General features: G+C 40.0%; 1 protein-coding gene across 1 annotated transcript in view; it reads right to left on the bottom strand.

Annotated features, from left to right (window-relative positions):
• The window catches only part of MOB3B (MOB kinase activator 3B), a 67526-nt gene that overhangs the window by 18005 nt on the left and 27089 nt on the right, over positions 1-22432 (bottom strand). Inside the window, exon 3 of the mRNA XM_026866573.1 lies at positions 1327-1529. Within this exon, the coding sequence (XP_026722374.1) occupies positions 1327-1529 (203 nt within the window). The remainder of the gene's footprint in view (positions 1-1326; positions 1530-22432) is intronic.

The following is a 22432-nucleotide window of genomic DNA, read 5'->3' as shown; positions in this document are numbered from 1 at the left end:
CAGCCACAGCTAACCTAGGATCTAGTCTGGCAGGGAAATTCTCTTTTGCAGGGCCTCCTTCTATACCTTAGGACACATTAGGTGGCATATTAAGTTTTCCTATCTAGAAAGAAACTACAGATACATTGCAAGCTATCAATACATACCATATGCAGTGTCTTTCAGGAGGCCTTGTGAACTACTGGAAACAAGACCATCTTATTTTGTCTGACTTTACAGTCCCTCCCTTCAATCAGCATAAGCATATACAAGCACCACACCTGCAACAGCTCCCATTCCTGAAAAAATTCAGGTAAACATCACTTTGCCACACTTTCAGAAGTGTTTCATACCAACTACTCTATAAACCTCTTTGCAATGTGCCTTTATATGGAATGACTGAAAATCTGACGTGGTCCTGGGCAGCCCTCTTTAGGTGACACTGCTTTGAGCAGGGATTTGGACTACATGATATCCATAGGTGCCAGCCAAATTCAGCTGTTCTGTGATTCTGTGGAAAAAAAAATCCCAGTGGTTCTAGCACTTCATCAATAAGCTCTACAACACAGTATTTTCCAGATTCTGACCCACGGAGAAATGTTGCCTTGATCCCTTTTAAATTGGCTAAATGCCCACAGTGGGGGTTTGTGCATAAACTGTTTTCTGAATTACACCCTACTTTTCCTTCTCTGCTTACATGTTGATTTGATTTGCATTTGCAAATAACAGCAAAAGCGTTTCCATTTCTGAAGCTTTACTTTTGGAAACAATGAATTTAATTTTGATCTATTTCAGTCCAAAAGGAAGTGTCTGGTTTTGTTACGCTGCTAATTATCTGAACCTCTGTCTCACCTCATTCATCTCACTTAGATCCAGAGTGTGCTCTGGATCTAACACACTCAGTACTTTCACAAACACTTAGTTAAAGATTAAAAAAAACAGAAAACAATTCACCTCTATATAGACAACTGTTCCATTCACATGGTACTCCCATGCTGTTACTGACCAGTGAAAAAAGTCAGAATAAAATTATAATAAAATATATAGTACAGGAAGAAGCTGAAGACAAATGAATTTCTATTTTCCCACTTTGTATGGCAGTATTTCCCACCTTGTATTTTTCCATACGAAATACATTGTGCTTTTCTCTTTCTACTGAGCATCTCACAAATACTGCAGCAGATGGGATTGGTCTATGGACAGAGGCAAGAGTTCATCCCTCTAAACTGTTTGTGTTCAACCATGGACCTTTATGCCCAGAAGAAACCCACTGCAACAAGTGTGGGAAATGCTCAGTGAACGTAGGAGGAAAATTTCCTAGAGCTTTTCTCCAGACCACACACTTACCAAAGGCTCTAGTTCTTTGCGGTCTATGAGGTTGAGTTCTGTCACAAAGTAATAAAAATGCTTGTAACAGGTATTGATGTGAGCCTCAGCCCCCATGAGGATGATACGGTCAAAGTGGTGGATGTAGACATGAACAAACACACGAAAAAGCCGGCAGAGTATCTTCTTGCAGATCTGAAGGAAGTTCTTTGGAAAGGGAACACCTGTGAATAGAGAAGGCAGGGTTGTCATAACCATTCTGTCATACTCCCAAGACAACAGCTTTGGAGCAAAGTGTGAGTTTGTAATTGCAAAATAGGTTATGACCTCCTAGACCTGCTTTCCAATCCAGAAGATCACTTAATCCATACATTTATCTGACTGCTAGTTCCTAAAGTAAACAAATACTTAAGCAACTCTAATGGATCAAGACCAAGAGGTACTGGTCCTTTTTCCCTGAGTAATTTAATGGATAAACACTGAGTATTATAATGTTCAGAAACATGATTTTCACTGCAGTTCACACTGTCCCATTAACATCAATGGCTTTAAATCTTGAGGTGGATGTTCCTCATACTGATACATACAGAGCTCATCCCAGAAACAGACACTCTTCTGCTCATCTTATTCAACAGCAGCATTTCATAGCATCAAACTTAATAATGAATTTGAAATAACTGACTGAAGGACCCTTGCTTTCACCTTCCTTCCAGTTACGTGTACCACTATGATTGCTCTTTTAATAGAAAAACTCTTACAGACACACAGAAACAACTCTTCCAGAATATCTTTGAAGTTACACCACTTTGCAGCTGGAGACTCCAAAGCAGCAGAAAAAGCAACATTTGCAACTAAACAGTGAGGCATCCAGTGTGGCACCAATAATCCCTTCAAAACCATCCTTCATTAAAGACTGATCGTGCATGGCATTGTGTAGCACTGAGCTGCCCCATCTCATTCTATGATTGTGCATTGGACATGATGACTGTAGTGCCATGCTCGAAACTCTACTGCTACTTTTCTTTGTTGCACATCCTCCTGATTTTTTAGTTATAATTCACATTTTAGTTAGATTTGAACTACAACTGTAACTTACTGCTTCTTTTTAAAAAAACCCAAAGCCTCACACCAAACCAGTCCCATACTCCCTAAAAGCCCAGCTCATGCTCTTAACAAGAAAAATGTTTATTATTTGCAGAAAGAATATGGAGATATTAATGTGACACTGTTGTAAGCTTTCTAGTTTTCAAATTTTAGCCTCCTATTGAATAATGTTTGGCACTTGTAAGAGTGGTGAATTAATGGACAAATTGCCCAGTTTCACTGTGGAGGACGTGAGGACATAATGGTGAGAATTTCCACACTGAAAACAGATTTTTGATTATAGATTACATAAATTATCAACTGTGGCTGTCACTAGTCTGGGTCCCATCAATAGAAACATATGCCTTACTTTGGACTCCCTGGCCAAGGAGAAACCAGGGTATATCTACTGCAGATGTGAACACAGCTGTGCCTGTTAGCATGCAAGTGGGGAAGCACATCAGCATGCAGAAGTGTTCTGGTCAGTGCATCCCCAAACTGCATCTACATTTTCTATTGCTGTGGCACAGATAAGGTAGGAAAGTGTCTTCAGTTTGTTTGGTCTCTACTGGATTCATCAGAGGCAAATCCTCTTGATATAGTTTCAAGTAGCTTCAGAGATGCAGTTCAGCCCTTCTTACTCCTGACGTACAAACTGGGAACCAGAGAAATAGCTACATCTATCAAAGCACAACTACTTTATCTCCTTAAGAAATGTTTGATTTTGGTTGTCACATCCATTCAATTCAATGCTAAAGCTAATATCAAAGGTTATGGAGGAGGCCTAAATGCTCAGGTCATGAAACAAGACATCACAGAATCACAGAATCAAAGAATACCAGGTTGGAAGGGACCTCAAGGATTATCTGGTCCAGCCTTTCTTGGCAAAAGCACGGCCTAGACGAGATGACCCTGCACCCTGTCCTGCTGAATCTTAACAGTATCCAGTGTTGGGGAATCCACCAATTCCCTGGGGAGATTATATCAGTGAAAAATTGTGGAAAATTTTCCTCTTTTGTCCAATGTGAATCTTCCCGGGAGTAACTTGTACCCATCACCCCTCATCTTCTCCATGTGACTCTTCGTAAAAAGGAAGTCTCCATCTTCTTTGTAACCACCCTTTAAATACTGGATCATGGTGATGAGGTCTCCCCTAAGCCTCTTCTCATGGCTGAACAAACCCAGTTCTCTCAGCCGTTCCTCATACACAGGCTTTCCAGTCCTTTGATCATCTTTGTGGCCCTCCTCTGGACACTCTCCAGCCTGTCCACATCTTTTTTGTATAGCAGGGACAAAAACTGAACACAGTATTCCACGTGTGGCCTGACAAGCGCTCAGAAGAGTGGGATAATGACATCTTTTTCTCTGCTGGTGATGCCGTTGTTGATGCAGCCCAGCATCCTGTTGGCTTTCTTTGCCGCTGCAGCACACTGTTCACTCATGTTGAGCTTGTCATCCACCAGGACGCCCAGGTCCCTTTCCAGAGAGCCACTCCCCAGCCAGGTAGATCCCAGCCTGTGCTGCACTCCAGGATTATGTTTTCCCAGGGGCAAGACTTTACACTGTTGTTAGTTAGCCTTGTTGAACTTGTTAGCCCACTCTTCCAGCTTATCCATGTCTTCCTGCAGGGCGCCTCTCCCGTCCAAAGTGTCCACTTCCCTACTTGATTTGGTATCATCAGCAAACTTCATCAGGGTACACTTGATCCCATCACCCAGATCACTTATGAAGATACTAAACAGGGTTGGGCCCAGTATCAATCCCTGGGGGATCCCACTTGTGAAATAGCTAAACTATGGAAATGACGATACATACAGATGTCTTGGCAATGTTTGAATCAAAACTCCATGCAATTAGCCGAACGCCTGGATTATAACAAATAATTGTTGCTATTTCCAAGGGCAAAATAAATACAATCTATCAAAAAACATAACAGGAACCACACTTAATTGCTTATCAATCAGGTAATCACACCTCAGCCATCAGAGCATGGCTAAATTCAAGCATGATTACAGCAGCAGCCTGCTTTACATTTTTGTAAAAGCTACCCAAACCACAATTTTTAAATATACCCAAGAAAATGTTAAGTTTTTAAAAAGGGGGAAGGAGAATAGCTGGCACTTGTCCCTGCAAGCTGCTTCAATGAACTGAGAGATGAATTCTTGAAGGCACTCAGTTTTCTGATCCAGAACAGGCACGTCTCAAAATGGAGAATAATTAGTTTCATCTTCCATGGGTTGATATATGATTGTTACTGAAGAATGTTACTACAATGAAGAAACTCATGTATTAACTGACTAAAACAAGCTGAATAAACCAAGATGACAAATCCTTTAACTTCTTTACAGCCCATGTTCCCACTTAAGTTACAGGCAGTAAGTGCAAAGGCCATAGAGCACTGTTTCTGCTGCGAGTGAGGACTTTCATCTGACAGCTTTTTAGACGTGTTAGGCAGTCAATTTGAGGACACATAACTAACACAGAGAAAAAAAAAAAAAAGCTGGTGCATAATAAACTTGCAGCATTCTCACTGCTCCTCAAGTGTATTAAGTTTTCAGACAGGCTGTGTAGTCTCATTTGTCGTTGTGGAAGCAAAGCTATCTGTTTTATTTACTCTTAAATAAACAATGAAACACTGCTGCTACCACAGATTTATTACCTGGGTATGGCATAATGGCCCTCTGACTTCTTTCCTCTTCCTGCAAAACTGGTTTATGAACTGACAGTGTCCTCAGTAGTTTAAAAGTGCCTCCTTGTATCACTGAAAGCAATTGGTAGCTGTACAGTGAGATAGAGTGCTTAGCCCTGGAGAGCATGCCAGCCAGTCTGTCCACGGAGTTTACAGAGGAGGCTCAAAGTCTGGTCAGCCTCAACGTACAGATGAACATATGAAAGTGGCTGCAGCACTACTTTAAGCATATACTCTGCTGCTCTTTGTATTCAAAATTAGACAAAAGGATGGGAAATACAATTTCAAAGAAAAAAACCCTAACACAACAGAACAGAGTCTGATCTCAGTTATGGTAGAATGAATCTGAAGAAATGCTATCAAAATTTTAAAAATCAGAGTGAAATGATTCTAGATTTATATTCTGAGGTCAGAATTTGGCCTAATGTTTTGTTCCCACTGCAACTGCTATAGTTATAAATAAATCAACCACAGAACATAATAATTACAAGTGGCTCTTGGGAATGGAGTAGCTTAGATTTAGATCCTTGACTTGTTAAGGAGTCTGTTCTCTGTCCTTCAGCTCAGACACAGTAACCTTTGACTTTTCTCCCTCCAAGCCCTCATTTAACATGGAGTCTAGGTTTAATAATTCCTTTCCTGGTACTCTGTAGTTAAAAAAGAAGAGGAAGAGAAAAAACAACAACTCAAACCCACCAAAAGTCCAAGTATTTATTTAAACTTTGGATTCTTTTCAACAGTGAAAGAAACTTCCAAGAAAGATGACTATCTTACTAGGTGCAGTGTGATACTATAAAGAGACAGAATGTAGAAACACCAAATTAGATTGCTGAGTTATGATTATCAAAAGGCAAAGAAACACAAAGATGACACTGATATTTTGGAGGTAGCTGCTATTTGTTGAAAAAAGTATTTATGGATGAGTGAACTGGAGCCTTGATTCATCTGCAAGCTGAGCCTCAGTGCTTCTGCATGACAAGAAAGCAACAGAAGGATCCTTTTTGTTAACTTCATGTTCAAAATCCCAGAGCTCCCCATTATGCCCCGGGAACGTGCAAGGAGCTTTCAAATGTCCCAGTCACACAGTAGAAGCTCCTTTAATTCAGGGCTATATATGCAATTGGGAAACAATTCAGTGGGTAGTGGATAGGCATGGTATAACCAGTAACAAACACAGCCAGCATGACTGTACCCATCCATACCTCTCTGGAGTGTGTGCTGTACTTGCCGGTGCTGTACTAACAGAAGGCCTCCTGCAGAAAAGCTGCATCTATATATACCCTGGCGACAGATGCACCACAGCAGCACAGGGGAAGAATCATGTCATTTCCCCTTTGCTCCAAACTCCTCATACTCGCTTGACCTTTTTGACTGTGTTGACTTGATAGAAAAGGCCATTCATTTCTAACATGAGTAGGACTCTACAACTTCCAAAACTCAACTTCCCCAATCCATTTATCAAGTTCTTTTCCATCAGAAAATGGGGGGATTTCTCCCTTCTTTTTGAAAACAGTCTTATATCCACAGCTCTCTGTAGGCTATCTACTTCATTCCTTAGATGTTCTTATTTTGCTGGCAGGTGATTTGCTCCTGTGCTGGAGTAAGGATCCAGATCTAATCTATACATCACTAACCGGACATACAGCACAGTGCTAACAATGTGAGTCCTGTCACTGATCTGTTGCCTTTTTTCTCTGAGTATTCCACATACATGACAACTGCACTGTGTCAGGGCTCTCCTCAAAACTCAAAACACTCCCCAAAAGCAGTATTACGACTGCTGTCTGCCCAAAAGGCTGGTCACAATAACATGCAGTGATTACCAGTAAGTTAATAGTCTGTTGGTTTAAAACACAGATATTTTAATGCCATGATGAAGGTCCTCTCGTTTAAACCCTGCTGATATAAAACCTGTTCTTTGTATGATGCAAAAAAATGGTGGGATAAGACAGAGAGACTAAAAGTTAATTCGTTGGAGATCAAGGAAGGTAACAAGTTCTGCAATGAACGCAACAGGCAAAAATTCTGATATACAACAATATCAAATTGTCTTACTTCAATACATATGACAACCTCCTCTGAACTAGGTCAGCTGCACAGATTAGAGAAGCAACAGAAGAAGAGTCATGATACAATTTGTCTTTGTTGCTTGATTGATTATCTCTAGGCAAGAGTCAGAAAGTATATGGTCCCAGAAAGTCAATGCTGAGATACCAGAGCAGCCTAGACTTTTCGCCTGTAATGTTACATGTGACTGACTGGCTCACACTCCTGCCTGTAAGTTGCAAGGAAAATGACTGCCCAGTTAAATCTTCTGTGATGCCAAAGGCATGAGTAGCTTTGACCTTCTGTATTTGTGAGGTTTGATGTCTTGCTTTACTCAAGGGAAGCTGGTAAGCCCTTTGGCAATTGTGCACAGAAATTTTGCTGCACATTCGAAAGTCCTTTTACAGGCCACAGCCATAATGAACTCTTTTTTTAAATACAGATGGGGGAAAGAAGAGAAACTCGCATGTCCACTGGCAAAATGATTGACACTATACTATTGCAAACACAGCCTAAAAACATACCAACCTGGTAAAGTAAGATTTTTTTCAATTTTTTTTTTAATAAGGAGCAAGAAAACAGTGTTAGCAGAAAGTAATAATTTGAAGAAGGCACCTGAACCAAACCCTTCCTCCCCTCCTCCTTCCATGTTTTCCTTCTCCTATCCCTGCCCCAAGTATAAAAATTTGCAGAAGATGCCCTCAGCTATTGCTGGAAGCTTTGCTGCAAAAACACCTACCCTGATCCAAGCAGATTTTAATGTTATCACAGTTTGTTAGTCAAGAAAGTGTCTGTCTCAAGGGTCAAAGAGAACAATATCAGTTTTACTGGACTTTGTTCCTCACAGAAATAAGCAGACAGATGCAAAATATTAGGGATAAACTAGCCATGTACCTGAATCCTTCTGATACTGCCCTTCTTGCTGCTCTCATATCAGAGAGAGCAGAAGGAAAACACTCGAGATTATATGCCTTTCTAAGCAAAATGGTGTCATCTTTTTAAATGGGACTGTCTCTAACAATGTTACTCATGAGCGAATAAATCAGCAGGCAGGCCCACTGTCAGATTTTCAACAAAGGTACTCATGTGCTGTCCTGGAGAGAACTCTAAATGGAACAGGGTACAGATCAGAAAATTGTTTGAGCCTTTGCACTACTTGAACATCCACAACACGTCTCCCTGCTGCCATATATCAAGAAATGAGTAATGGCACTGAATTTTGCCATTTAATTAACAATTTTACCAGAATAGGTGTCTCATAATGCAAATACTGTGAAACACCTAAGTATGCAAATCACCTGAACTGACTCTCCCCAAAATCAGAGGACAGAGTGACATAGAACCTTGTGCTGCATAAGCCAGATCCCTTAGATTTTATGCAAATTTACAAAGGCTGTTCCTGGGTACAATCTGACATCCTTCCTGTCATCCTTCTGCTGCTGCTGCAAATGAACAGAAAAGAAACACTGCAATACCAAATACTCTTGCTGCCTGTACCATGTAAGACTAGTTTTACCCCAGACAATAATCAGGCTGATAAACCTATTAGAATAGATCTGTAGGTCTTCGAGGCAATGAGAACAGTAAATGTCATAAAAAGCTGCAGAGTCATGGTTGTGTGACAGTGTAACTCACCTGCCCTGGAAGATCCATCTTCACCACAGTAACAAAATGAGATTTGTTGGAGCATTGCATTTGAACAACTTTATATGGAATTAATATATACCTAGTCTAAAATAGGATTTGAGAATCATTAGAATAATTTAGAGCTCTCTCTGCCAAAGCAGAAACTGTAGTACACATGAACAAAATGCAGCCTTTCCTGGGACAGAAAATACAGCAGCCATTTGGCAATATAACAGCTTAGGATGGGAAAAGAGAGTTTACTAACCGATGAGCGAATGTAAGGAAAAAAAAATGTATGAACACTGGAGCCTCACTAAGATATCAATGGAGAAACTTTCCACCTTGCAGATTTTTAATAACTTTGTTCCTACAATACTTACTATGGTGTGTCAATTTCTGGGTAATGACATGGTTTCAGCTTTCCAGGCTGAGTGCACCACTGGCCAGCGTGGCTTTTATTTTTTTATTAACTTCTGATGTCTTCAGGAAACAAACATTCTGGTTCACCATTAATTTCACAGGGACACTGGAAGAAACATGCTGTTCTAAGGGCCTCTCTTGGGCTTAACTGATGCAGCAAGATGCAGCGGTATGAAACATTATTAGAAGAAGGAAGCAGCATGGTCTTGGAGATGCACTCAGAAGCAGACAAAACAGCCTTCTGTCCCCAAGACACAGATGTTTCAGCAGTTAAATGAAAAACAGAGGACTTGTATTTCCCAGAACTCATGGCATGCCATTAACAAGTAACTGTAGTTGAAAGGTTAATATCACAAAGGAAACATTCGATCTTCAGATCATTACTGTGCTAAATTCCTTTTCAGTGGGCCTTTAGGAGACATATTCAGGCAGTTCTAACATCTGAGATCACTGCCTTTGTGTCTCCTAATGCAAGTCATTTTCCAGCCCTTTGATATCTGTGATAACTTGTATGTGTATGAAAACATCCTCAGTGCATATCGATAGTTCCTTTTAGAGGTGATTCAGAAGTTTTAAATAAGTTATTTTTCTCTCCAGTAAAATGTGAGACAGGAAGTCTAAACAATCTTAGATTGTTGGTGCAAGGCCTGCGCAAAAACAAGGGGAGGCGTGTGGGACTGTTCGAAAAAGACATCAAGTACTGATAACGTTGCTAGGTGATTAACTCCTAGCCCAAAAAAGAAGTCCCTCCTAGTCTTTGAAAAACAGACAACCCCAAAACATTGGTCTGGAAGAAAGCCAGAGAACAACTGAGGCTGTGCAGAGCGACAGGGAGAAAAGTTCATCAGTGAAGAAGAAGAGGAGACCTGATTACCATGAGAAGCGAGGGGAGGTGGGGGTAGACTATGTATATGTATAGGCGTTTTATGAATATGCACTATTTTGTAACATATAAGCCAGACAGGAGCTGCAAACGATGCGCATGCTTGTGGTGAAGCGATCCCCCATGCGCCCAGCGCTGAATAAACATACCCACTTTATAACCCAAAAGTTATAGAGTGATTTCTCCGCAAAACAACTTGTAGTTCTTTAATGAGATAGGGAAAGACAATTATACAGCAGTGTGCAAGGGAAGTTTAGTGGAAGGTCAGAAGTTCTGGTCCAGAAAACTACGAACAAAAAAATCTAACAACAGAATCCTAGTCCCTGACTTTCCTGATTTATAACAGCACAGCCTGGAATAAAGTCTGGCATCCTAGGAGAGAATTCTGCAGGCTGACAAGCAAGAGCCAGTTGGGGCTTTTAAATCTGCTTCTACATGTTTAACTATTTTTGCTTTTATAACATAAGATCTGGGGGTAACACAACAGATGCTTTTCACTACTCTGTTTTTATAACTGTTAGAAGGTTGTAAAATTGAATGAACCTATCAGATGAGGAAAAAAGAAGCAAGCAACCCCCTCCCAGCACACTTAAGTACTCTCAAACATCGGAGAGCTAAGCGAGATTCACTGTTCAGAAATCTATAACTGCAACCTGAGCAACTCTGTCTTCAGTCGCTGCCAATCCAGGCCCTTGTTCAACTGAGGACCTTCCCAGGCACACAAAGTTTTCCTTCCTTTGTTTTCTCAGAACTGCCTTACTGGAAAAGGTCAGTCCCTCCCTACCATATAAGCCCCAGTTGATGTTCAAACACTAGAAAGGATATCCATCTTTCCTCCAAGAAACACTCAGCATGTTCCTGGTATGCATTGGTTGCATCAGGTTCAGTACCAAAGGCAGTGGTCATTGTTTTAATTTCAGAGCAGAGCCAGAGACGGTTGTCTGTCTTTCATATATCATTCAGGTTTTTTGGCGGTAGTTCTAGAACTACGGATACTCAAATCTCTTTCTACTGTTTTGCAGGGAAGTATGTTTATCAACAGAAAACTGATGAACCTGGGAGCCTGCACTCTTCATGCCATCTTGACGCCACTGTGCTGAAAGGAAGACTCACAACGTCAGAAGGCAGCAGAAGACACACCATGATTCTGTAGCCCGGTGGGTAAAGTCCAGCTCCTCAAAGTGCTCCTGCATTTTACAGTAACATATTCATCTCATAAAAGAAAACCCATTTCAAATCATTCTGGAATAGGAAACAGAGTACACAGGACTTTATGCTCACAGATGACAACACTTTCCAAGAGATTTCAGGTTATGTCAGCAGGCATGCATGCATACACACACAAATCCACACATGAAAACACACCCCCACACACTCATACTGTGAAGTATGCATAAAAGCTATCATTAACTGACAGGTTTTGAATCCAGTGTAATTCCAAAACAGGAACTAAAGGTGCACAAAGAGGATTTGAATATTTTGATTGCCTATGCCCCTATAAGACTAGCTTTACTATTAAAGTATAGGCTAGTAAGGCTTGGATTTACAAGGCACTCAAAAACTACTATTGCCCACACAAAGGCACTACTTTCATGTAAACAGATCCTTCCAATATGTCATGAATAGATAAGAATCTGACTCTTCAGATGCCTCGGAGACCATCTGGTACCCAGAAATCAAAAGAAGTTTTACCACTAATTTCATTAAAAATTAGTCTGGAAGATCAATGCACAAGAGTATCCTGTTTATTTTAAAGTATCATGAAGCTAAGTAGCATATTATTTTGATGTCACTAGCAAAGGACAATTACAGAAACAATTTCAAATGTTGCACAAACTTGACCACAACCAACTACTTTTGCAAGATTCATTTGCTAATAAAATTTGTGAATGAAAATAAGTCAATAAAAATCAAATACACTACAGGACCAAAAATTTTAAAGAGGAATAAATGAAAGGAATATTTTAAAACAACTACACCAGAATAAGTTCATTTGCTCTATTATATTCAATTGAGAAAGGGAGGCACCCTTATTTCACTAGAGTAAAATTTTCTCCTTAACAGAACAGGGTCAGTACTCTCTGAAGCCTTCCCTTACTCAGCATCCATCATCTAATTTCCACTCACTGAAGTCTGGAATATCAAAGAGTTTAAACAGCCTTGAATACTACCTTTAGAAGAAACACCTCTGGCCCCACTACTCAGGGGCAACACCATCTTATCAACAGAGTTTTAACTATTATATAAAGAACATTTCTACACTGCAACAGCTTCAGCTGCATGAACTCTTCGGGTCTTGAAAACTGTAAACATTTTCTGTTATTTCATTTAAAGCCTACTGAATGTCACAGAACTGAAAGGAGAATAAGGCAAAGATTATTTTAACTTAATATCTTTTGCTATAGGCTAGTCTGCAGGAATTACTTTTATTTCATTTACAAGAACAACAAAACACTCATTAGGCCTTAATTTTCATAAATGAAAGGCCTAAAGAAATTCAAACACAGAAGCATAAAATATTTCTTCAGGGTACCTGCTTTCCATACAAAGTAATAAAATACTTTTCTATATATGCCAGAAAAACAATATATAGTCCCACTCCACTCCTCAAGACACACAACAGATACCATCCATGCTTCTGCCTTTCCTTTCACCTTATAAATGAAATTGAAATACTGGTCAGATCCCCATATTGTTTTTATTACACAAGGACAATTTAACTGAAGATGGGATTTACAGAGATTTGCTATCGGCTTTAGCACAGCTTTGAAAACCTACAGCAAGACTAAGTGCACTTATACTAGCAAGGGTAAGCAGTGATAGAGCTAAACATACACTTTTGAGTTTCTGTCTGAAAAGACTGGTTTATCTATATGTTTAACATTAATCATCTGAGGAGCAAACATTCATTTATCTTCACATTTAATGTTTTAATGTCTATACATTTTTATCTATAGGTTTAACTTAAGTTTATATGATCTCTACCATTGCTCATACGGTGTGTAACATCAATCACCTTTTAAGGGTATGGGAATGTATATGGTCACACTGTGACATACAGCCTGAAAGATAAGACACTGAAGGACAGATAAAACTTGTGTGTAAAACCTGACAGAGATTTGACAACTTTATGTATCTGGACACTCTAAAATTTCCTGTCTGTAAAGCAGGATGATGAGTGAATGTGGTCTTGGCCTCAGCAATTATCCATAAGCATCCTTAAAGAGGAGGGACACAGTAGCACAGGTGCTAGTTTCCATAAATTCTGTGCTTGCAGGCTTTGAGTCCGTGTGTTTTGGCTCTGAGCACTAAGAAACTATGTAAGATGCTGTGGTGGTGCAATTCTTACCCCTCCCTGCCCTCCTTGTTGGGCTGCTTGGTGCCAGGTGTGATTCCATCCACATTCCCCCAGGCCATACACCAATCTGTGGAGATAAGGACTGATAACCTTGAGGAGCCTGGCTCCTGCCCCCCCCAATTGCTCAGAAACTGTTATAATGGCCCATCATCTCCTGATGGCCTGACACACCTGTGCCTGGGATGTGATCAGATGGAACAATAACAGGGTTGCATGTTATTCAAATTCTTGTGCAACTGCCCGAAGGCACCAGATAATATTTGACAAAAGTCAGTTATCTTGGACCCTATAAACTGCGACCACCAGAGAGACCCTTTGAGCTCTCCTGGATCGCAGCGGGCCTGTGACCAGCATGAACTGGGACGCCTCTCAGGTACCAAAACGCTTAAGGTCTCATCTGCCCCAGACGGAAGGCCAGGGCGAAGTCCCCCCGCTCGAGTCTCAATTATCGCCCGTTGAGGAATGCCGAGGCATTGGGAGTATTTGCTCTAAACTCGAGAGGGAAATTTTCTTTGAGCTAGCTTCTATTTCACCTGTTTATTGGTGGAGGTGTGTGTGGGGGTACGTACCCTTACCCTTGTTCCTGTGTGCTTGTCCCTTTTGTGTTCATTTTACCGAATCCAAACCCCTTTGTTCCTGTATGTATATGTCTGGTTTGTGTATGCGCATGTACATATGTGTAGAAATTAAGGTACCGTTAAGTGAGTTAGTGAATCTTGTCATTTTAGAACCTGGATAAGTCGCTTTTCTTTCTGAGTTATTTTGTATTGACAAATAGTTGATAGTTATTAATAAATCTAGTCTATTTTCCTAAATTATTACCGTGTCAATACTTTCATCCATGACAAATAGTCTATTTTCCTAAATTATTACCATGTCAATACTTTCATCTGTGACAGATGCAGATCATCTACATCTCAGAGAGTGCTGCCAAAGACAAATTAGCTACTAGCACCTGGATGATGTCAGCTGTGCATTCCTGAAAAAAGGACTACTAAGAATCTGGATGGGAAGCTTCAAACTACTACAGACCCATTTCTATGACACATGTTTACTGGAAGAGTTCTGCCAGGTCAGTGTGCTGGCAGGCAAGAAAAGACTTTTTTAAAGGTTTCACTTTGGCATTTTGAGGAGTATCTGTAGATGCCAGGCTCAAGCTGGCTCTTCCATGGAATAAGAACCATGAATAAATCATAGAGAAAATGGATTTTTTATTTCCTCCTGCTTACTCACAAGAAACCTATTTATATTTTTGATTTCTAAAATCCTGAGAGTGTCAATACTAGTCTCTTAAATCCTCCACTCACCCCTCAAAATTTCCAGTTCAGTGTGTCTTAAAACATTAGATCTTCACGATAGGTCAGCCTGCCAACTTACCCTTTAGTGATGTTCCTGGAAGCTGAATGTTATGGAAGTAATGTCTAATGGGGTGCAATTTGTTATGAGTACACTGGAGAACTCCACCTGTGACAGAAGATACAGAGAGGCTCCAGAGTTCACAGGCCCAAGGCACTGTGACTTTTTCTTTCCTCTTATCTCAGAGATAAACATAGCAGAAGTTATGATTCTGCTGACAGCAACAGCTTAACATGGCCATGGAAGTGGGACTGTTCAAAGAACAATGGCAATAAACTCATACATTTTCACAGCAAGGAGTCCATTGCTAGTAACTATAATGACAGAACTGATGGATGGTCTGCAAAGACCAAGTACTTGATATTCTCTGACTTGATCACATAATTCAGTCAGGATAACAGCAAAACACTGAGCAAAACATTTATCAATAGCATAGTATGCACTGTTGGCACACCACAAGAGGCTACTGCATGAGTAATGGAAGCATAGGAAGAGATCTAGCGATGTGTTGTGACACGTCTACAGTTTCAATACTTTGCCTTCATCTGCAAATACACATAGGATTGCTGAAACTCAAAAGTAGATTTCTACAAACACTAACTAAGCAATTATGAACTCAGATAATATATTCTTTAGTCAAGTGTTATTTGTGTATGCCCTGAGATCCAGTAACTTTATCTATTACATTTAAAAATTAACAGGTAGCTCTGAGGAAAAGAGAAAGTATTGAGGATGTTCTGTGGCCCACCACTCAGGTTCAGCATGGACCTGTGCTGGAAAATACAATGACATTCCAAAAAAAAGGATTACAGACTATGTACAAAAAACTCCTGCAACAAGCAAGCTATATTAAGGGTAAAAACCTAGACAGAATAGAAGTGGTAAGAAGAAAGAGATGGCTGTTATACTCCATTTGACCATAACAGACTGATACCACAGTGTAGTGTGTTGTTCAATATGCAGGGCAGAGAACTTCACATACTGCATCAAGTCATACTTTCTGGCTATACCATGGTTAGGAAACCATTCATTGCTTCCCAGAAACGTCACCTTTCTATTAACAAAAAAAGCGTAAATATGAAAAAATGTTCAACTGCAGCACTGCATCAGTATGGGCAGTCCATTATTACAAATTCTAGTAGAGTTTCTAAATTTCTACTTATGGCAACTGAGTTAAGCTTACCCTGAACTCAATGGATATAACTGCATTCTTCTCCACAGACTTCAGGTTGCTGCTAGTCTGTTTATTTTTCCTCTGAAAGTATCATCATGATTAGTCTTGCACTCCTGCTCCTGATTCAGAATACCTTTTCAGTGGGACTGTTCCCAGGACAGTGTGCTCACCAGTCTCAGAGCAAGGTCTTGAGCATACTCTGTGAAGGAATATGCTCAGACCTCGTAACATATTCTAAACTTTGTGAAGGCTGCAAGACATACAAAAATTACAGACTTTATGCCCAGATGTCTCCAAGGGCTTATGCAATCATGCTGCTTCAGGGAGTATGGGAAACTCTTACAACACCTTCACAAGTGTTCCTATATGGACATTTTTTCTTGCAGCACTTAAGCTTCTGGAATCACTGGGCTATGTGAAAAAAATGGGCTGGTTTTATACACATGTATACACAAAATCTTCTAATATTTATCCCAAAATCAAATGCAAGGTCTAAGCCTTCTTGATTTGGCAGAAAAAAAGTTTGAAAGATGAACACTAAACACAGAATTCAGAAGACTAAACAAAATAACTTTATTTTAAAACCTGCTCTTTACCAGTTATTAAGACAGACTGAAGGTTCATTCAAAAGGTGCCTTATAAGTTGTGATTAAATTTGAATACAAGATGACTGAAGACCACACAGAGACATCACACTGACCACACTGTCTGTTCATTCATTCAAAATTTGCTATGGATGGTCCTTTACAAAAATCTTTGCTACAGTTTTAGAACTTCTCCAGACCATCACTGAGTCACAGTAAGTCCCAGCAGAAGCACTGCCATGACTGTGGAGAGTATTGCTTAACAGCGAGGCAAATGAAAGAATATATATATATAAAGAAAGATCTCCCCAAGTATAGATCATGAAGTAGTATGTACAGTCTGTAATACTTTTACTTCTTTCCTAGCAGTAGGTTAGAACAGACTTCAGGTTAGAATAAAGGCTGCATTGATCCCTGAATCTGAGATGTTTGTGGCACCCTGACAATTCAAAAAATGCATTTACGGCACAGTTGTTTTTATGATGCACTACTAAGCGCTAAGAGCAGCTGCAGTATCTCCACTAAAATTTCTGGTGCAAAAAGGAGAATATGCAGCAGCTCCAGAAATATTAAAGAGAGAAACTCAAGTGCAAAATATGTAGCCTCATTAGTCAGCATACAGATCAACCTTCCGCTTACCTTTAAATTACTCTTTTCAGTTAAATTTAAGCTGTTCCAACAGAGAACATAGAAATAAAACTTCTTAAATTTTCTGACAAAACCTCTGTATGATAAAGAAGGAAAATTTCTGCCATTCTGATTTGTAATCAGCTTTAGAAACCCCATAGTTTGAGGGGAAAGAGGAATAACATTCCCTCTGAAGGCAATTTGCCTAAACTATTCTATGAGTATGCAATTCCATTAAAGCATCACATTCCTGTTATCAGAAAACTAGCGGAGTCAGTAAAAGAAAAAAGTAACATAAGGACAGCTAATGGCAAGATTCTCTAGTACTACCATTGCCCATTTTACGTGTTAGCTCTTGGGTGTTTACCTGAAGAGGGGTGATGTAAGCACAAGCTTAATAATAAATATAGAAGGTAGGGCTTTGTGGAATCACAGAATTATGTCCCACCTGCTTTGTGCTTTCTTTCCGTTTTCATTCTGTCTTTTGCTCTACTTCCTTTATATTTTTCTCATGTTAATACCAAAATAGTGTACCATGCAAGTGGTGGATTGCAAAGCTGTCTTTAGCTCTGCCAGCCTCTAGGCTGGCCCTTTTCCTCCTCTTGGTATCTTGTATAAAAGAAAACTTTTTAGAGTCAAATTATTCATCTAACTAACAATCTGATTTGGTTTTGATGCCTTACTAAATTTCTACGTGAGCTTTTATTATTTTTGTAAATTTTCTTATGGCTGAAAATTTATTTAGCATTTCCGTTTTTCCACATCTTGTATTATCCTCTTATGTAATAAGAAAACTCTAAACATTTTGTTCTGACAAAACTCAGAAAAAACTAACAAACAGTATTTTTCTTTAGACACTTTTTGGTTTGATTTACATACTTTGAATGTGAGGATTAGCAAAACTGTAACTTTCATGAGGTTATTCCTACTCTTCTAACCCCCACAATGAGACAGAAATATGCAATGCACGTTGAAATTGCCATGAAGTTAAACTTCTACTACAATACACTCAGAATTAATGGTTTCCGATTTCTGGGTGATCCGTGTAGATAAATGCACACTGCTCAGAACTGGAAAGGAAAACAATGAGGTTGCTCCATCTCAGTATTTGCAAAAAGGGTAATTGTATTTCCCCACAAAAATACAAGCCCCAGGAAGAAAGGTAACTTATTCTGCATTGAGACTTTCTACATAAAGCTTTACAAAGACTCTTTACAAATACTCCCTTTTGATTGTTGCATAAAATGCCCCAGGACAGTTCCTTCTCCCGAAATGACAAAAATAGTATGCATGTAGGCCCAGGAAAATTATGGTCAGAATTTGCAATGATACCAAGCACTTGTCCAAGCACTCAAAAAAATAAAACCCAACAAAAACCTGTTGTTAATACTGCTGGTCCTTTATAGTGGCAAAATGTACTGTCTGATTGAATATTTCAAAGGATAAGGTATACTTCAAGAAGTTAAAAAAATTCTTAAACAAGTTGGTTGCTTTATTCCTGTAAAACTAGAGGAGCTGCTCCACTATGTGATGGTAGTTAAACACCTACCTTTGTAAAGTGGTAAAGCTTCTTGAAATAATTCAGTGTACAACATGAGGTGACAAGTACAAGTTACATGAGATGCCCTAGTGTAGCAAACATTTCTCACTGAAGCGTTACAAAATTTCTTATCTGTTATCCCCCCTTGAAAATCTGAGTATTAGTAACACAGTAGTAACAGAGAAAAAAAGCCCTTCCACTCAGGGCTAAATGTAGCACTGCATGTGTAACTGAAAAGATCTACTCCACTGCCAAACAATGCAGATTTTCAGCTTACCATCCACAAATGCATCTGTCTCCTCTCAAACTTACAGCCCAGGCAGACAGACCATGGGGCACAGCAAACCAATTGGCTGTTACCACTTCAACGTGTCACTACACTCCCTTCACATACTTTATTAATATTATGTCTGATCTACTTCTAAAATTTAATCAGAGGTCATTTACCGAAAGGTGCTGAAAAGTGCAGCAGTTTGAGTACTGGTTCACAAGCAGATCTCAAGTGGAGGCACCATCTGTTAGAAGGGTGCAACAGACAGAACAGCAGCATCTTGGGGTATGTTGCTTCCATTTGTTACTACATGTTTGTTCAAGCCGAGTTACGTGTAGACACAAATACACTACATCCAAAGGTCTTACGAAGAATAAGCAATTTATTTCATGAGGAACATGAAAACAACAGGTCTGGTTCAGGCCAGTATTTGATATATGATACTTTCTCCTCATAATGTCCTCCTTGCCTTTGATCATCTGCTCAAGCGATTTGCTGAGCCTACTGTAGCTTGTCTATTAAGTAGCTACAGTAGATCTGAAGTGGATCTCTCTTCAAACTGCCTCTCCCGCTACACCTTGTAGCTCTTCCACTTACAGCTTCCTTTGGCAAGGTGCTCTGCTATCTGCCCTGTACTGCGTTTCTTCTGTGCCCCACTCTCCTCAGGGAGTTCTTGGGTTGGAAGAAGTGGTAAACAAGCAAACCCTGCCTGCAATGCTCATACTATATCCTGCACATCAGCCTGCCTCTTTTCTATGAAGGCGTGTCAAAGTCAACTCCTCTGTTCCTAATTCAAATGCATTTTTACACCTTTGCTTATCCTTGCTCCCCTCTCTGAAACTCTTCCAGTTTTAACATTACCTTCTCTGTGATGAGAGAACTGCAAGAAGGTGTGGGAGAAACAGGGATTTAGACAATTGCATAATTATGCTTTTTGTTTTACTCCCCATTTATTTCCTAGTAATTCTTAATATGTGGTTGGCACTGAACTGCAACAGTCACCACAGAGATCATCATTCTACACAGAAATGAGGACTGTTCTCACATTCATCACTTCTTACTTTTCTACAGTGAATTATATACGGTTTTTTATTTCTCAGTTACTGTCTCACAGTGTTGCCTTCTGCAATCCTTCAAAGTCAGTCTGTGTCCTGAGACCCTGAATAACTTCATAGCATCAGCAAATGTTACCACCTCATTGCTCACCCTTTTTTCCAGCTCACCTATGACTGTGTTAAGCAATCAAAGTCCCAACCTGTCAGTCTGCAGAACTCCACTGCTCACCTTATTCAGTTCCACAGTGGAAGAAATCGACTATTACTCCTATCCTTTGCTTCCTTTTCTAGACAATATTTTATGCATTTCACACCTGCAGTGTCAACACTGAAAAGTAACTTTCAGTATGCAAATATCATAATTGTATCATGATCAAGAGACCACTTTTTTCATGGGGATTAATCAAAAATGAATAAAGAACAAGGACTAGACAGGGAAAAGCCTTCATATACAGTATTCTTCAATTGTGTTGGTTCTCAGAAAAAAAAAAACAAACAAAAAAACCAGAAAAACCCTCTACATATTAGGAGGTAAGCTGAGATAGTTTATGTGACAAGGTGCTGAAACTGAATTAAAGAAAATCAAGTCACCCTGAAACAAATTTTCCAGAGAAAGAGAAACTAATGTACACAAACAAATGACTCTTATGAAGATGGGTCTACTGAAAATAGACATAGTTTTTTGAAACCCTTTCTGCTGGCTGCCACCATACCCATTTTATCATGACCAGTTATCCAGACTGTAATCAAAATGCATCCATACAGCTGGCAAAGGCTCACATGAAAAAAATACAAGGTGTAAGTAAGGACAGGGAGATGAATACAGACACAAAAAGTAATCAACAAAATGGATTTCATTAATTAAAATAATGTTTGGGCCAATTGAATCAAGAGAAGAAAAAAAAACACCAGCAAGGCAGATGACAGGGTAACACTGAATACCTAATGGCTAAAGTAAAGCAACAACAGTTAAATTAATTGTCCCATCCCCTGCAGTAACAGCACATCAAGAGGAATGGTTAGCTCTTTCTGGGAAGAAAAGACCAATTTCAGTTGCCATTGAAGCTGAAGTACAATCTACTTCAGCTGTCTCTGGCTGTCTCTGGTTTGTTGCTCCTTATTCTGTTAGCTCACCCACTAATAATCCTTTGGTCTGCTTGACCTTCTTCGGCAATTATTCATAGTCAACCCTGGGAGTTGAAACATCTTCTGCTATTACAACTTAGTACACAGGTGCACGGTATCACTGAGAACTAATCTGGTGCCCTCCATGTTTAAGACTTTTGTAAACAGTTCCTCCCACTTTCCATATCACAGGAAACTCTTACAGCTTTCCTACTGCTCTTTATTCTTTCAGGAAGTTTCCCATAATGATGGAGGGTAATCTCATTAAGTTCAACAAGGGTAAATGTGCAGGCCTGCCCCTAGAGAGGAACAACCCAGGCACCAGTACACTCTGGGGACTGAGTGAGTGGAAAGCAGCTTTGCTAGGAAGGACCTTTGGGTTCTGGCAGACCAAGCTGACCGTGAGACAGCAATACACCCTCAGGGCAAGAAAGGCCAACAGTATCCTGGGTTGCATTAGGAAGAGCATTGGCAGCAGGTCAAGAGAGGTGATCCTTCCCTTTACTCAGCACTGGTGAGGCCATATCTCAAGTGCTGGGTCCAGTTCTGGCTTCCCCAGTAGAAGACATGGGCTTAACTGAACAGAGTCCAGCACAAGGTCACAAAGATCATGAAGGGACTGGAACATCTCTCATATGAGGAGGCTAAGTGGTAGGATGTTGCACTATGGAGAAGACTCAGGGGATCTTACCTATGTGTATAAATACCTGATGGGGAAGAATGAAGATGAGGGGACAGATTCCTCTCCATAGTGCTCACTGACAGGACAAGAGAAAATGGGCACAAATAAAAAGACATGAAATACCATCTGACCACAAGAAAACATTTTTTTGCTGTGAGGGTGGTCAAACACTGCAACTGGATGCCCAGAAAGTTTGCAGTGTCTCCATCAGATGACTGGATAACTTGCTCTACATGACGCTGCTTTGAGCAGGGAGTTAGACTAGATGACCTCAAGAAGTTTCTTCTAGCCTAAATTATTCTGTGATTCTGTAATACTGTCTAATACAGCTCCAAGTGTCAGGATCAGGGACCGAGTGCTCACTTTCTTACCATGCTGTACTCATGGCCTTTAAGGAACATGTTTACACTGGAGCTGCTAGGGGAACTATTTAAACAGAACCATATTAAGAGGTGAGGAGGCCTGTTCCCACCTGCCAACCTGGAGCTGTACTGGAGCTGTACTGTACAACTCCCACCTGGAGTTGTACTCCAAGAGCTGTAGGAGTACTTTAACAGAGGAACTTAGGATACCAGATCTAGACCAAACAGTACTGAGTATAGGCATCT

Source organism: Athene cunicularia (assembly GCF_003259725.1).
Source record: "Athene cunicularia isolate RWA chromosome Z unlocalized genomic scaffold, athCun1 chrZ_part3, whole genome shotgun sequence".
Lineage (NCBI taxonomy): Eukaryota > Metazoa > Chordata > Aves > Strigiformes > Strigidae > Athene > Athene cunicularia.
Note: the sequence above shows the minus strand (reverse complement) of the source record. Positions and strands in the feature narration are given on the sequence as shown.